At 33.3% G+C, this 14,211-nt stretch overlaps 1 protein-coding gene across 4 annotated transcripts in view; it reads right to left on the bottom strand.

Moving 5' to 3' along the window:
- LOC126889556 (reticulon-4-interacting protein 1, mitochondrial-like) overlaps positions 1-14,211 on the bottom strand; it is a 94,515-nt gene that overhangs the window by 69,038 nt on the left and 11,266 nt on the right. For 2 of the 4 annotated variants that reach the window (XM_050657944.1, XM_050657935.1), the window contains exons 3-7: positions 13,673-13,818; positions 13,464-13,619; positions 12,724-13,013; positions 11,053-11,286; positions 1,842-2,031 (exon numbers count right to left, since the gene is read on the bottom strand). In XM_050657944.1, the coding sequence (XP_050513901.1) occupies positions 1,842-2,031; positions 11,053-11,286; positions 12,724-13,013; positions 13,464-13,619; positions 13,673-13,818 (1,016 nt within the window). The remainder of the gene's footprint in view (positions 1-1,841; positions 2,032-11,052; positions 11,287-12,723; positions 13,014-13,463; positions 13,620-13,672; positions 13,819-14,211) is intronic. The other 2 variants (XM_050657952.1, XM_050657954.1) reach the window with 2 other exon arrangements.

Consider the following 14,211-nt stretch of genomic DNA (forward strand, 5'->3'; position numbering starts at 1 on the left):
TGTATTGGAGCTGTCAATAAAAATAGAGATGGGAACGAATTATCTGAACGGTTTTAAAGTACCAATTGAAGTAGGGCAAAGTGTTTCAATGTTAATAAGAATTACGAGTAAAACAACATAGTGTGCTTTTGCTATTATCTAGTAAAAAAAAGAACACATTGAAGAAAAGTTTGTTCTCGGACCTGTTTTAATTAAACGCTTTTTTAAACGCTTTTATTTAGTTCAATAGTTTGCATCAAATCTTTAGACGTTAATTTGACTTCCTTTTCTTCAATGCAAATGAATGAAAATTTGCAGACATTTGCATTCGCGGGAACAATTCACGAATAGTCAATAAAATTTTTTTTATTGTTTATTAATTGTTAAAAAAACGATTTTAATGGAAAATGCTTAAATTCTCTTGTTTTTTACAATGTAAAAACTTCAAACTTTTACGGATTGTAGCTAATGATATAAACTATACATAATTTCACTTTTTACGTTAATTGTTTACGTTATGCTTCATAAATAAACAATAAAGTTTCAAATTTTTTGCCGATTCCGACTACTTTTCATGTTAGTATATGAGTGTAAGACTAAAGTGTAAGACTAAAAAGTAAAAAATAAAAAAATATGAAAAAAATTTTTTAAGAAACGCTTTTCTTTAGTTACGAGTGACTAAAATTAAAAACATTATAAAAAAATCAACGAAAAAACAAAAAATAAAAAAATTGAAAAAAAGAATGTGTGTGTACTTTGTACGCACGTAAGAAGATATTCTTCTATTATATAATAGGTAATTTAAACGAAGTAAATATACTTAAAAGGTTATTTGTACTTATTTTATTTAAAAATCAAACTAACTTTCTTATCTACCACTTTCAATAAAGAAGAATATCTTCAAAAATTATATAATAATATACTTACAATCATAAAATCTATAAAAAAAAAATAAAAAAATAATAACTTGCTTGGGGCTTGAACCCACTTCACGTCTACCGCGCCGTACGAAAGTTGACGCCATTTCAAACTGCACCAAACTCTCGTATACGTCATGTGGGAATATACACAAACTAAACGTTTACACCATAAATTTATATGAATTTAATAAAATTATTAGTTTGATTTTTGTAAAAATAAAATACAACAAAATATAGAGTAAGAAAACGATATATGAGATGAAGATTTGTAGAAAGTTTGTTCGTAATCAGATTATGTAAATTAAAGCATTTCCTACTAATAGGTAACTACATTATTTTGTTTACATTTTCCAAATAGATAGGTATTGAAACTATTAGGTATTTCCAACTGAAACATTTAGAATTACGTACCTGCGGCTTTTCAAAACTATTTAAAAAGTCACTATAATTATAAATTTGATTTTATTTCTGTCCACACATCAATAAAAACTAATATTATACAATATTTTTGTTTACCGATAACCTCCATATTGAACAATTATTGACAGATCATTTCAAAATTTCAACACCCAATCAGAGCTCGTATAACAACTAATACCATACTGTCGGTGTGCGAATGCGCGCGGATCAATCAAATTTTACCCTCAATCGATTCGCCGCTAAAGAAGAATATCTTCAAAATCTAACACATTCGTTAAAGAAAAGCGTGGTGCGAAAACCGTTTATTCGATGAAGACGCGCCACGCTGTTCTTTGAAGAATGTGTTAGATTTTTTCAATTTTTTTTATTTTTTGTTTTTTCGTTGATTTTTTTATAATGTTTTTAATTTTAGTCACTCGTAACTAAAGAAAAGCGTTTCTTAAAATTTTTTTTCATATTTTTTTATTTTACTTAAGTAACAAAAAGTATACTCAACCATAAAAGTAAAATTTAATACTTTACCTGTAATTTGTATCTCATATTTATATATAGACAGAGTAAAAATCTACGAAAAACTCCATAACTGTCAGAATCAATTACAGGTGGCAGCGTTGATATAAAGGCACCATCAGTCTTAAGATAAATACTCAGTTCTTCTTTAGAACACTCGCATTCAATTCCCGTTCTGAAGATTACATCAAAAGTTTCATTTCTAAAAATAAATACAATCACTAAATGTGCCAAAAATAGAGGTCTTAAATGTAACAGTTATTATACAATTTCTCATATTTATAATCAAATAGTTAAACAAGCAATTTGACTTCGTAAGTCCTAGGTTTTCACCCAACGTGACCGAAAGTAGTATTTGCACTCTGTGTAAGTTTGTATCGATTGATTTACGATTTTACATATTTTGAGTCATTTTTGCCCAACTTCCGGCCATAACTTTTTAACCAAAAATGATATCAAAACCGGAACTTAATATTCGAGCTTGACTTTTCAATACGGGATTATTGATATATCACATGTACCATTTCTGCGACTATACTTTGGAACTTCCGGTTACAATTTTTTAACCGGAAGTGATATAAAAACCGAAAGTATATATTTATTTTCGTCTTGTTAAGGTGCTTCGAGTAATATATTGCTTGTACCTACTATTTCGGCGAATTTAAAACAGTGTAACGCTTCAATCAGCCGATTGAACGCTACACCAAGCTCCGCTTAGTATTTGTCCCTCGTACTGTATATTTCTACAAGCGACCCTACTATCGTCAAATTAATTTCTTCAATTCTTTTAAGGTATTTAAACCGATACAAATTTATACCGGCTCATTTTCCATTACCACGTAAATGAGAGACAATATCTGATAAATTATTGTGTTTGTGTATGCCGTTAGCATTGATTATAAATATTCCTCTAGATAGCTCACCTCTTGGTAACCGAAAGACGTATCAACAACTAGATGGCGCTACTCGAAAACCGTATCGAGATTTCTCATTCCCTCTCTGACTTGCGAGGAGGTAGGAGTAGTGTCAGGGCCGAACTTACCCTATAGGTGTATTATCTGTGACAAGTGTTGTGACAAGTTATAGCAAAATTAAAAAAAAAGGACTCACATTTTAGATAAAATGGCCTCTGTAACGCATAAGTGTGTTTACGCGGGATGTTTTGAAAGAAACGATGGAACAAATAATAATATATCTTTCTTTAAATTTCCCCTGAAAGACGTATAAGTCCATTCTTTCACGGTTTTTGGTCTAAATTTTAAAGAACCGCTTGGATTGACATGAAATTTGGCATACGTATAGCTTACATGTCAAAGAGAAAAAGTGATATTGTGCCGATGTGTGCTTTTTCCCTGGGGGTGACTTTCACCCCCTCTTTTGGGTGAAAAAATATATGTCCAAAATAAGTCCGGAAATGGGTAAACTGACTAATTTTAAGTAACTTTTGTTCTAGAGAGCTTTATTATTCTATTAGTTCTATTAGAGAAATATGACAGGTGATAAATAGCAGTCTGATTTTTGCATGAGAGTTTAATCTCTGTTCGGAGAGTTTAAGTCTGTTCTGTCGGACAAAATAAATGTGCCGTTTTCGTGGTCTGACCGTTCCAAATTTTTAAGCTGTTCCACAATTAAAACTGCCCCTGTTCCAGTGTTCCCATATATCAAAGTTTGTCCGACTCGACACCCTTAAGCTATTAACAAATTTTCAGCTTGCTATTAATCAACTTTTTTTTCATACGCGGGATCCAGACCTATAAGTATTTTGTCGAAAAAAACGTTCTAAGCAAAAATATAGCCTATAAAAAAGTAAAAAAAAAATGTTGTACGCGTTAGGTCTCTGGATCTCGTAGAACCAGAGTTATAGCCAGTGAAAAATAGATTCATATTCACCAAATTTCAAATAGAATATTTCGACGAGAAATATCCAAAAAATTAAGCACTTTTTGGGGAAAACCCATTATAACTTTTTTAAAGTGTTTAAAAAAAGCTTTATTTTTGTTTTTACAAAAAGTTCCTGACATTAAATTTAAGCAAGTTACGCTCAAAATAAAGTTGGTCCCTTGTGTTTTTGCAAAAAAAAATCGGGAGGACCGCCCCCTAATTAGCAACTTAAATGAAATTAATCGTCACCGCTCCAAAAATTATTTTACTTATGTTGTGTTTATATGATCTGTAAAGTAAAATTTTTGAAAATTTAAATTTTGAAAAATATGCTTTTTTTCAAAATAACTTACAAAATTGTTAGAGATACCAAAAATCTCGAAAAACAAAAATAGTCTTGATTAAGATTTGGTGTTTCTAAATTTGCATACATTCGTAATCAGTGACTCGTTCAACCCCTTTTAACTACAGCCCTTTCAATAATAAGGACTTTAAACCGATGAAACTTACAGATCACATAAACAATATATACACAAGTCAAGAAACTTGTGAAGTCGTAACGATTAAGTTCATTTAAGCTGCTAATTAGGGGGTTATTTTCTCGATTTTTTTACCAAAACCAAAAGGGACTAACTTTATTTTGAGCGTAACTTGTTTAATTTTGATGCTAGAATTTTTTTTTTATAAAACAAAAATGAAGATTTTTAAACACTTTAAATAAGTTGTAATGAGTTTTCCCCCGAAATGTGCTTCATTTTTGGTTATTTCACGTTAAAATATTCCATTTGGAATTTGACGAATATGAACCTATTTTTCATTAGCTATAACTCTGCTTCTACTAGGTGTAGAGACGTGATATATACACCACTTTTTTAAAATTTTTACAGGCTATATTTTTGCTAAGAATGTTTTTTCGACAAAATACTTACTATTTGAGTTATTTGCGAAAAACCGTCTAAAAGCGTGGTTATTTTGTTGAAAAAATGAACATAGTCACTGCCAAATAACTCGAAAAGAATTGACTTAGTGAAAAACTCTATAGAACAAAAGTTACTTAAAATTAGCTGGTTTATCCATTTCCTGACTTTCTTTGGACGAATATTTTTTCAACCATAAGAGGGGGTGAAAAGCACCCCCACGGCAAAAGCACATATCGGCACAATATCACTTTTTTTTCTTTGACTTGTTAGCTATGTGTATGCCAAATTTCATGTCAATCCAAGCGGTTCTTTAAAATTTAGAGGTTTTGCAATATTTTACCGTTACAGAACGGACTAGTAGAGCGCACAAAAATTTGGCAAAAAAACTGCGCAAATATTGATATTATATTGATGGATATCAGTGACCTGAAACAGAGGGTAATTTGCCAGCATCATTATGCAGTGGAACATATTTACCAAAGTGACCAAACAAAGTTATTAAGGAAAAATGCTGTTCCTCTAAAATTTGCACAGTTAGCAACTGATTTAGGTGAGTACTCAACTTTGGAAATATTTTTATGTTTGCCTAATGCGCTTTGTCAATGAGAATAATACTATTAAAATATATTTTATATAAAATCAGTTGATATTGAGTGATTTATATATTTTTTATACAATTAAATCAAAAGAGATTTTTTTTAAATATGAATGCGTTGTTAGTATCGCTCCAAAAATAACGGAGATGCTTGTTTTGCTTTAATTAAAATTATTACACATACATTTCAATGATTACCTATTTTAGGTGATACCCCACCAGTATTATGCTCTACATACGTTTATTGCGGTACGAAACGTAAAAAATCTACAAGTGGCGATTGTATGGTTAGGTCAACTCCATCGTCTAAGAGATCAAGTAGTAGTCTCAGTGATATTTCCAGTTTTGATATTAATTTGCCCACAAAACTTGAAACTGAATTGACGGAGAAGGTAAAAAAATTGGAGTATCAAGTAAATGCTTTAAAGAAGAAGTGCCGTCAGAAGAACAGTCAGCGTTGTAGAAGAACAACAAAAAACAGAAAATCGGCAACAAAATTCATGAAGAGGTACTGTTAGAAAATAAAAGCATATACGTGCACACTTTTGTTAATATGCAGTTTTCACACAAAACTCGTTCACAATGGAGTCACAATGAAAAGGATTTAGCTCTGGCCATTTATTATAAGTCTCCTAGTTGTTAAAATTTTTTAATTAGATCTCTTAACTTTATCTTACCTTCACTAAAAACAATTCAAACTTGGTTGCGTGTCATAAAATTAATAACTGGTTTAAACATTTCCTTAATTGACAAGTTGAAGAAAAAAGTAGAGACAATGGATGAGTGGAAAAAAATTTGTGTGTTAATGTTTGATGAAATTTCTTTAAAAAAACAATTGGACTACAATAAATTAGATGACATTGTAGAAGGGTTTCAAGATTTAGGTGCTTTAGGAAGAACAGAACAAACAAACTTGCCAACACAGGTCTGGTTTTCATGATGCGCAGCTTGCTACATAAGGCTACGCGGCTTGCTACAGGTGTTCCAATACATAGCGACAACTTAAACAACATTGTAGCTGAAGTTGTTTCAAAATTACAAAATATTGGGTATATACCAAAAGTGTTGTGTGATCAAGCATCTAATAATAGAGCTTTATTTAAGCTGTTAGGCGCATGTAAGGATCAGCCTGCAATAGAAATAGGAAATCAGAGGATTTTCACTGTGTTCGATACACCCCACTTATTAAAAAGTCTAAGAAATAATTTTCTTAACAAAAAGTTGACGTTTTTTGCCGATTCTAAACAAATATCGTGGCAAGATATTGAATACACATACAACATCGATAGAACCAGTGTGAGAGCACGATGCATGGTGAAAATGACAAACGTTCATATAAACCCTAATAATTTTCAAAAAATGCGTGTAAAATTAGCAGCACAAATTTTTTCCAACGCAATTGCTTCAGCAATATCAACAGCAATGTCTGTAGGGCAGTTACACACCAAAACGGCTTCTCTTACTGCCGAATTTTTGAAAATTATAAATAATATTTTTGATGGTCTTAACAGCAAATATTGTAGTGATAGAAATCCAAACAGAAAGCCAATGTCAACTTTAAGCAAGTCAACTGAAAACTTAAAGGCAGGTTTAGAATATTTTAAAAAAATTAAAGTTTTTGAAAATCAAAAAGAGAGAAATAATATTCACTGTCTACACGGCTTTCAGTGGACCATTTTCTCAGTTTTATGTTTGTGGGAGGAACTTCAAAAATAATATAATGTGTCATATCTTTTAACATCTTTTCTGAACCAAAATCCTCTAGAAAATTTTTTCTCTATTGTGCGCAATAGAGTTAGTCTAGTGCGTTCATAAAAAACATGTGTTTTTACTTAATAACAGGCGGTAGCTGGTTTGTCTTTAGTTTCATGCGTGGAAGAGAATGATGCTAGATCAAAAGTATGTGTTTTATCTCGTCAGGTATTAATGACGCACGGGTAAATAATCGTGAACTCAACTGAATGTTAAACTACACTATTAGCTTTAGTTTATATATACAGTAGATATTAACAAGTATTTTATAATATCAGGAAAACAATATCAGTATGTCTTAAAACATTGGAATCATATGGAAACTTTTTTATTCAGTTTAGGGAAAAATGTATTATTGATAAAAACTTGCACGTCCTAAAACTCAAAATGAAAGAATCAGATGTCAAATATTATGAGTCGTATACCAAGTTTGTTAAAAAATATTAATTCTTCTTAAGAGTAATATACCTTCATTTTTAAAGTACTTTCATATAAACATGAACGTGGTTTTTAATTGTTCTCGACTTTTAATAATAAAATGTTTCGATATTGTCAATAATGAAAGTACTTCTTGAGAACAAGAAATAATAAATATCTTTTTTTCCTAAAATTTTAATTTTACTATCTTAGTTTGAAAAGAATTAACATTCAAATATACTTATTTACTTTGTTTTGAAATATGATCTAATTAGTGATGTTTTAAACTTTCTAATCCTGTCCGTTTATCAGCTTTTACTTATTGTTCCTAGGAAGATGGCCCTCAACTATTTATATGTTGGAAATTCCCTGTCATTTTATTAGTATATATATATGTATACCAAATTTCATGCCAATCCAATGGATTCTTTAAAATTCGGAGGTTTTGCAATATTTTACCTGGGGTGAATGGGTTAGATCTGGAAAGAAATTCTGTATATCAACTTCAAATAGTTTATTTCGCATTAGTTCTGAAAATATCATTCTTTTACAAATTGCAAAAAATAATTTACATGTGAATTATCACTGCTAATTTTATTATGTATTTTCTATTTTGTTGTTTTTTTGTAGTGTATTAATAATTAAATAATTTTTAAGAAACCTCTTCACTATTTTTATTAATCAATTTTTAGCGTTTTATCTGAAGTAAAATCGGAATTCCAAAATAGAGATTACGATCGCGTTAAAATTATTTGTTAAAATGCTGAATACTACCCTTATATCGTTGTCTATTACGCCAGCCAAGCGACTCAAATTTATTTTTCAATCTTGGCAAAAATTTCAATAAATGTCGCTACCGTCCAGCCAGTTAGTACTTAGACTTGAGGGGCAAAGAGGTGTAAGTGGGCGGAGTTTAACACTGAATTCGGTTTTACCTAAAGGTGAGGTATCTATGTACTTATTAATCAATGCCGTTAGATATACGGGTAAGTTTGACTATTTAGTTTTAAGCCTAAGTTTTTTACTGATTTCTTTTGCACAGCAGATACTTTCTCCTTGAAATAAAGCTTAAAAACTTTTCTAATTTTATTTCTTTTTCTCTGGTATATAATATATTACTTTATTTCCTGTACATAGTTATAATATTTTATTGATAGAATTCTTTCTGTTTCTTTTTATTTTTAATAATGCCATGCTGTGATCAGAGATTTTGCTGAGATCGTGTTTCTTTCGATACTCAGCTTTATTTCTGATCAGGCTTTTCTTTTGGGAGAAAACTGATCTTTGTATGAATTTTTCTAGCCCCTTCCTTGGGAATAAAGCTGCAGGCGAACACTACATGAGGAAGCAACTTTAGCTGGAGAAAACTATCTTGGAGAGCAGAACGCGACAGCGACATCTCGCAACAGCCCACAGTATCCTGAATCCAACTACTGATCTACTGATGCATCAGAAGAATGGCTTCAAGAAGATAGTCTTAGAATTCCCACAAATACCGACAGCAACAGAAAGTTCTGCAGAGATTGGAGACCTTCCATAAGAACTGTGTGACTCCGACAAGAGGACTTAAAGCTGAGTACCTTTTTTATAACTTTTATATCGGTGACCAGCAGGGTATCGGTCACAGTTTCAGAAAATTAATTTGGTTGCCTGTACATAATAGAATGATTTTTGTTAATTTTTTTTTATCTGAATAAATAGTGTATAAAATGAGTTTGTGAACTTTTTATTTCCTGTACCTTTCTGGGATGGGTGTGAGGGAAGAATAAACAGGGAACGAACCCGGGCTGAGCAGTCGGGCAGAGCACCATTCTGGTGGATGGAACGGTGGACGTTTTTCTTTTGAATATCCTAAGGGATGTTCGAGGAATTCCTCCCCTCGTTCCTCCCAGCAGTGTGGTGTTGCTTAATGCCCTGGTCTTGCTACAATCAGGACGTTACAACAGTACTAGATCTTTGTAGCAAAAGATACGCTCAGATGTAAGTTATTGGTTGAGAACAACCCCATAGAACAGGTGATGCAATTCAGATATCTGGGCATTGATATATCAAGCACTTACGACCCAGTAAAGGACCTGAGGAGTCAGATCAACAAAGCATCTGCATTGTCAGGATGTCTGCGGGAGATAGTCTGGTCAAATCAGTATATACGCACAGATAGTAAAATTAGAATTTATTTTAGAATCTACAAGACTTGCATACGACCGATCATGAAATATGGCATAGAAGTGCGCGAAGACACCAACAAAACGAAACAGATGCTAATAGTTGCCGAAATGAAAACCCTAAGAACAATAGTGGGTAAAACAAGAAGAGACAGAGTAAGAAATACAAACATTAGAGAGCAATGCAAAATTCAAGATATTGTAAGATGGAGGGAGAAGGCAGCGCAAGAGGATGTGGTACAACCATGTAAGACGAATGGATGAGAATAGACTCCCAAAAATTGCCCTAGAAAACAACCCGCCCAGTTCAAGACCCCCAGGAAGATCACCTAAAAGATTAAGGGATAGTTGGCAATCTATCTCCCAGGAAATTAACCAGAGGCAGCTTCAGAATTAAACAGATCAAAAGATCTCCAAGAAGTAAAAGAAGAAGAAGACTCTATCTTTGTGATATGCCAATGGTCATTTGTGCCATATCATGCTCTGAAGTCTGCCTGTTTTTGGGCTGTGATAGAAATCAAGTTTAGGTGTTAATCACTTCGTTAAGATATTCATAAAGAGTTTGTACATATATGACAAGAGGCTGATGGAACTATAATTTTCCAATTTAGTAATGTCACCTTTTCTGTGTAACAGGGGACTATCATTGCACTGTTCCATTGTTCACAAAGCATGTACGATGTTTTTAAACCTATATGACAAGTTTTTTTGTAATCTTTTGTTCTCTATCTCTCTCTCTCTCTCTCTCTCTCTCTCTCTCTCTCTTTCGTGCATTCGATATCATGGTGAGATGATACCCATACATGCGAACTTAAAGTCAGAGCACTTGTATGGTCCCATAAAGGATACCTTAGTTGCAGGTCCATCTTGCTTTATGGCATGGAAACGTGGACTTTGAAAAGAACATCAATCAACAAACTTGAAGCATTTGATGTGGCCATTGAAAAGAATGATGCGCAGACTGTGGGTGGATAGAGTTCGAAACGATGACGTCCTCAAGAGAGCCAGCGTGGAAAGAGAACTCTTTAGATTAATTAAAAAACGCAAGATTAGTTACCTTGGGCACATATTAAGGAGAAAAATATGAAATACCACAGTTAATCCTACAAGCGAAGATCGAAGGTAGGAGAGGAGTCGGCCGCAAACAACTATCCTGGTTAAGGAATATTACGGAATGGACAGGAATACACAACACGAGATAGTCGTCTACGCACTTTGGTGTATGGCATATTAAGAAGAAGTTGCGGGATATATTACAGAATACGTCCATTAACTTGGCTCAAAAATATGTACATAATGCAGTAGGAATAGGAGTTAAAGACTTCTAACACCAGACTATTAATGGTCCTGTTACTATATTTGAAGAAGAACTACTAGCTGTAGATTGTTGAGCTCAAGAGTAACGTCACTAGTTAAAAATTTAAATTCTACTAAATATAAAGAAAACTTCTACCAAAAATTATTTTTAATTCTACAGAATTAGACATACTCACCTGCTTTCTAACTGTTCTAAAAAAGCTTTATTTTGTTCTTGTCGATTATTATCAGGTACAAATTTGTCAGAAGGTGTTAATACTTCACAAATGACGATTATGTCTGCAGCTCCTAATGCTCTAACTACTGGCAGTGCTCTCCTGTAGCAGGTTGCTGTTACTGACGCTTTCCATTGAGAAAGAAGTTGAATGAGAACACATCCCACAGGTGTACATCCTCCTTCTACTAGAATTCTAAAAGTATTTTAAAACTTATTAAATATGAAGGTGCTTCTCTGGCTAATCAAATATATAAAATATTAGGGAGAGCCTTGAATGAGGAACAAATCAGTGAAGAGTGGTGTATTGGAATTGTTTGCCCGCTACAAAAAAAGGGTGAGCAATTGGAATGTAGAAACTATAGGGGAATAACCCTCCTTAATACAGCTTACAAAATATTTTCGTGTATCTTATATGATCGCCTAAGTGCACATTCAGAGGAGCTTCTTGGAGAATATCAAAGTGGTTTTAGGCCTGGTCGATCAACAACAGACCAGATCTTTGTGCTAAGGCAAATACTGGAAAAAACCAATGAATTCAATATCGACACATACCATCTTTTCGTAGATTTTAAATCGGCCTATGATAGTGTCCTAAGAAATAAATTGTATGAAGCCATGGATGAATGCCACATCCCTGATAAACTGATAAGATTGGTTAAGGCTACAATGCGTAAAGTTGTTTGCAATGTCGAAATACAGGGCGAACAATCACAGGCGTTTGAAACGCATGTTGGGCTGCGACAGGGAGATGCGCTGGCGTGTCTCCTCTTCAACATAGCTCTGGAAAAGGCGGTCAGAGATGACCAAATAGACAACAGAGGAAATATTTTTAATAAATCATACCAAATTTTGGCATATGCAGATGACGTGGACCTAGTTGCCCGCACAACACGGAAGCTAGAAGAAATGTATATCACCTTCTCAAATGCCACCAATTCACGGCTGATAACTCCACCTTTGAAGTGGTGGACAAATTCACATACTTAGGCTCCCTGATCACCAAGGAGAACGTCATGACGGAAGAAATCAAGCGAAGGATAATCCTAGCATTATACTAAGTAGACATATGAGAAGCCAAAAAACAAAAATAACCATATACAAAACCCTTGTACAACCAGTGTTGACATATGGATCGGAGGAATGGACCATCTCCAAGGCAGATGAAACGCTTTTGCTTATATTTGAACTAAGGATCCTGAGAGGAATATTCGGTGGCATCTGCGAAAATGGTGTTTGGAGGAGGAGGTACAACTACGAGGTATACCACAGATATAAGCAAAAATTTGGTGGTAAAGACGTTGTATCTCTTATAAGAATAGGAGGACCAAGATGGGCAGGACATCTAGCAAGATCACAGCAGAACAACCCTCATAGAAGAATCCTTATGTCACAACCTGTGGGAAGTAGAAATAGGGGTACGCCAAAACTCAGATGGAAGGATGGTGTAGATGAGGATGGGAGAAAAATAGGCGCAGCAAACTGGCAACGGTTGGCAATGGTTAGGACTGACTGGCGTAATAGACTTGGGAAGGTCGAGGCTCTTTCATAGGACTGTAGCACCATTGATGATGATGATGATGATGATTTTAAAAAATAATTATGTGGTTGAAAGTATTTAAAGTAAAGTTACCGTTTTCCTTCAGCATTCATGGCATCTAATCTAGCTTCCACTAAAGCCGATAATGCTAAACTACCCGCATAAGGAAGACTACATGCTCCTTCGAATCCAACATTCTTTGGTTTTCTTCCTATTCTATTTTCTTGGATTAATATTGATTGGCACAAAGTACCTTGTGCCCAGAAAGGAACTGTTAGCCACACTTCATCGCCTACTTCTAACTTGGTCACCTTTGAGCCTATGTCTGTCACAATACCAGTGCAATCTCTACCTAAGATGATAGGTAAATCTTTACTTGACTGCTAAAAATTGGCAAATAAGAAATTGGCATACTGGATATAAAAACTATAAAAATGTTCTTTAATATGAATCATCAAAATTTTGAAACATTTCTGAGTTGAAATGATTTGTGTTGGCAATATACAATAAAAAAAAATTCATATTAAATTGTACATATAAAGTAGTGCCCAACAAACATAATTTCAGATATTTTTGTTTTTCTTGCCTTTCATTCATAAGTGGTCTGAAAATGTAACGATGAAAATGGTAATGATGCTAAAATAGGTAAGATCTGGATTTATTCTTCAAAGAAAACCTCAAAGCAATAGCAAATAAGTAGCAACAGAAGAAGCATAGAAAAAAAAAGAGCAAAAGTAAAAACACATACATAAAAGCCTGTGTTCTTAAAAAACTATCTTCAAAATATACATACATTCTGTGCCGTACTTAATTTTTATAATTTTAATACGTACTGAATACATTTTTTGTAAAATCCATCTCAATGTTCTTCCGTATCCATGGCAGATCTGAACATCAATTAACTGAATAGACGCTGCTTTGACATTCACCAAAACACAGTTGTCCGTACACTCAAATGGGGCGAAAGCATCTTCTGCAACAGTGACAGACTACAAATAATAGAATTATAAAAAAACCCTAAAACATTTTAATAATAGTGTACCTCTGGACCCATATAATTTGTACAATGTATGGCTTGCATGTATCTTAAGATTGGTTCCCTTTTATGATATGCGATACCAATTGTAAAACCTACAAGACCTCCTACTACTAATCCTCCACAGGCAAAACATAGGTCTCTTTTTGACCCTGCAAAAAAAATATTGTGAAATCAGTTAACAATATCTGAAAAGCGAGAAATAATAAAATATATAAACATACAATTCTTCAAGAGTTTTTTAACAACTATTTTCCATTGTCTCCAATTGTCTACAGACCCTCTCTGACTGTATCTTTCCACATTTTCCTAGGCCACCCTAAAGATCTGCTACCATCTGGTCTTTCCCAAATTTATTTATTTATTAAGCTCAACAGGCCTTGTAGGCTTAGGGCTAAAATGTTACATTTCTAATTACATTTTACTTTAGTCTTATAAACATTTAAATACACTTCAGTCTTTTTATACACTCGTTCATCACCTCCCTCCACCTCCTTCTGTCCAATGCTAGTTATTTCCATCTCTCAATGATACTTTTCTTCAGG

The sequence above is a fragment of the Diabrotica virgifera genome, chromosome 1, assembly GCF_917563875.1.
Source record: "Diabrotica virgifera virgifera chromosome 1, PGI_DIABVI_V3a".
Classification (NCBI taxonomy): domain Eukaryota; kingdom Metazoa; phylum Arthropoda; class Insecta; order Coleoptera; family Chrysomelidae; genus Diabrotica; species Diabrotica virgifera.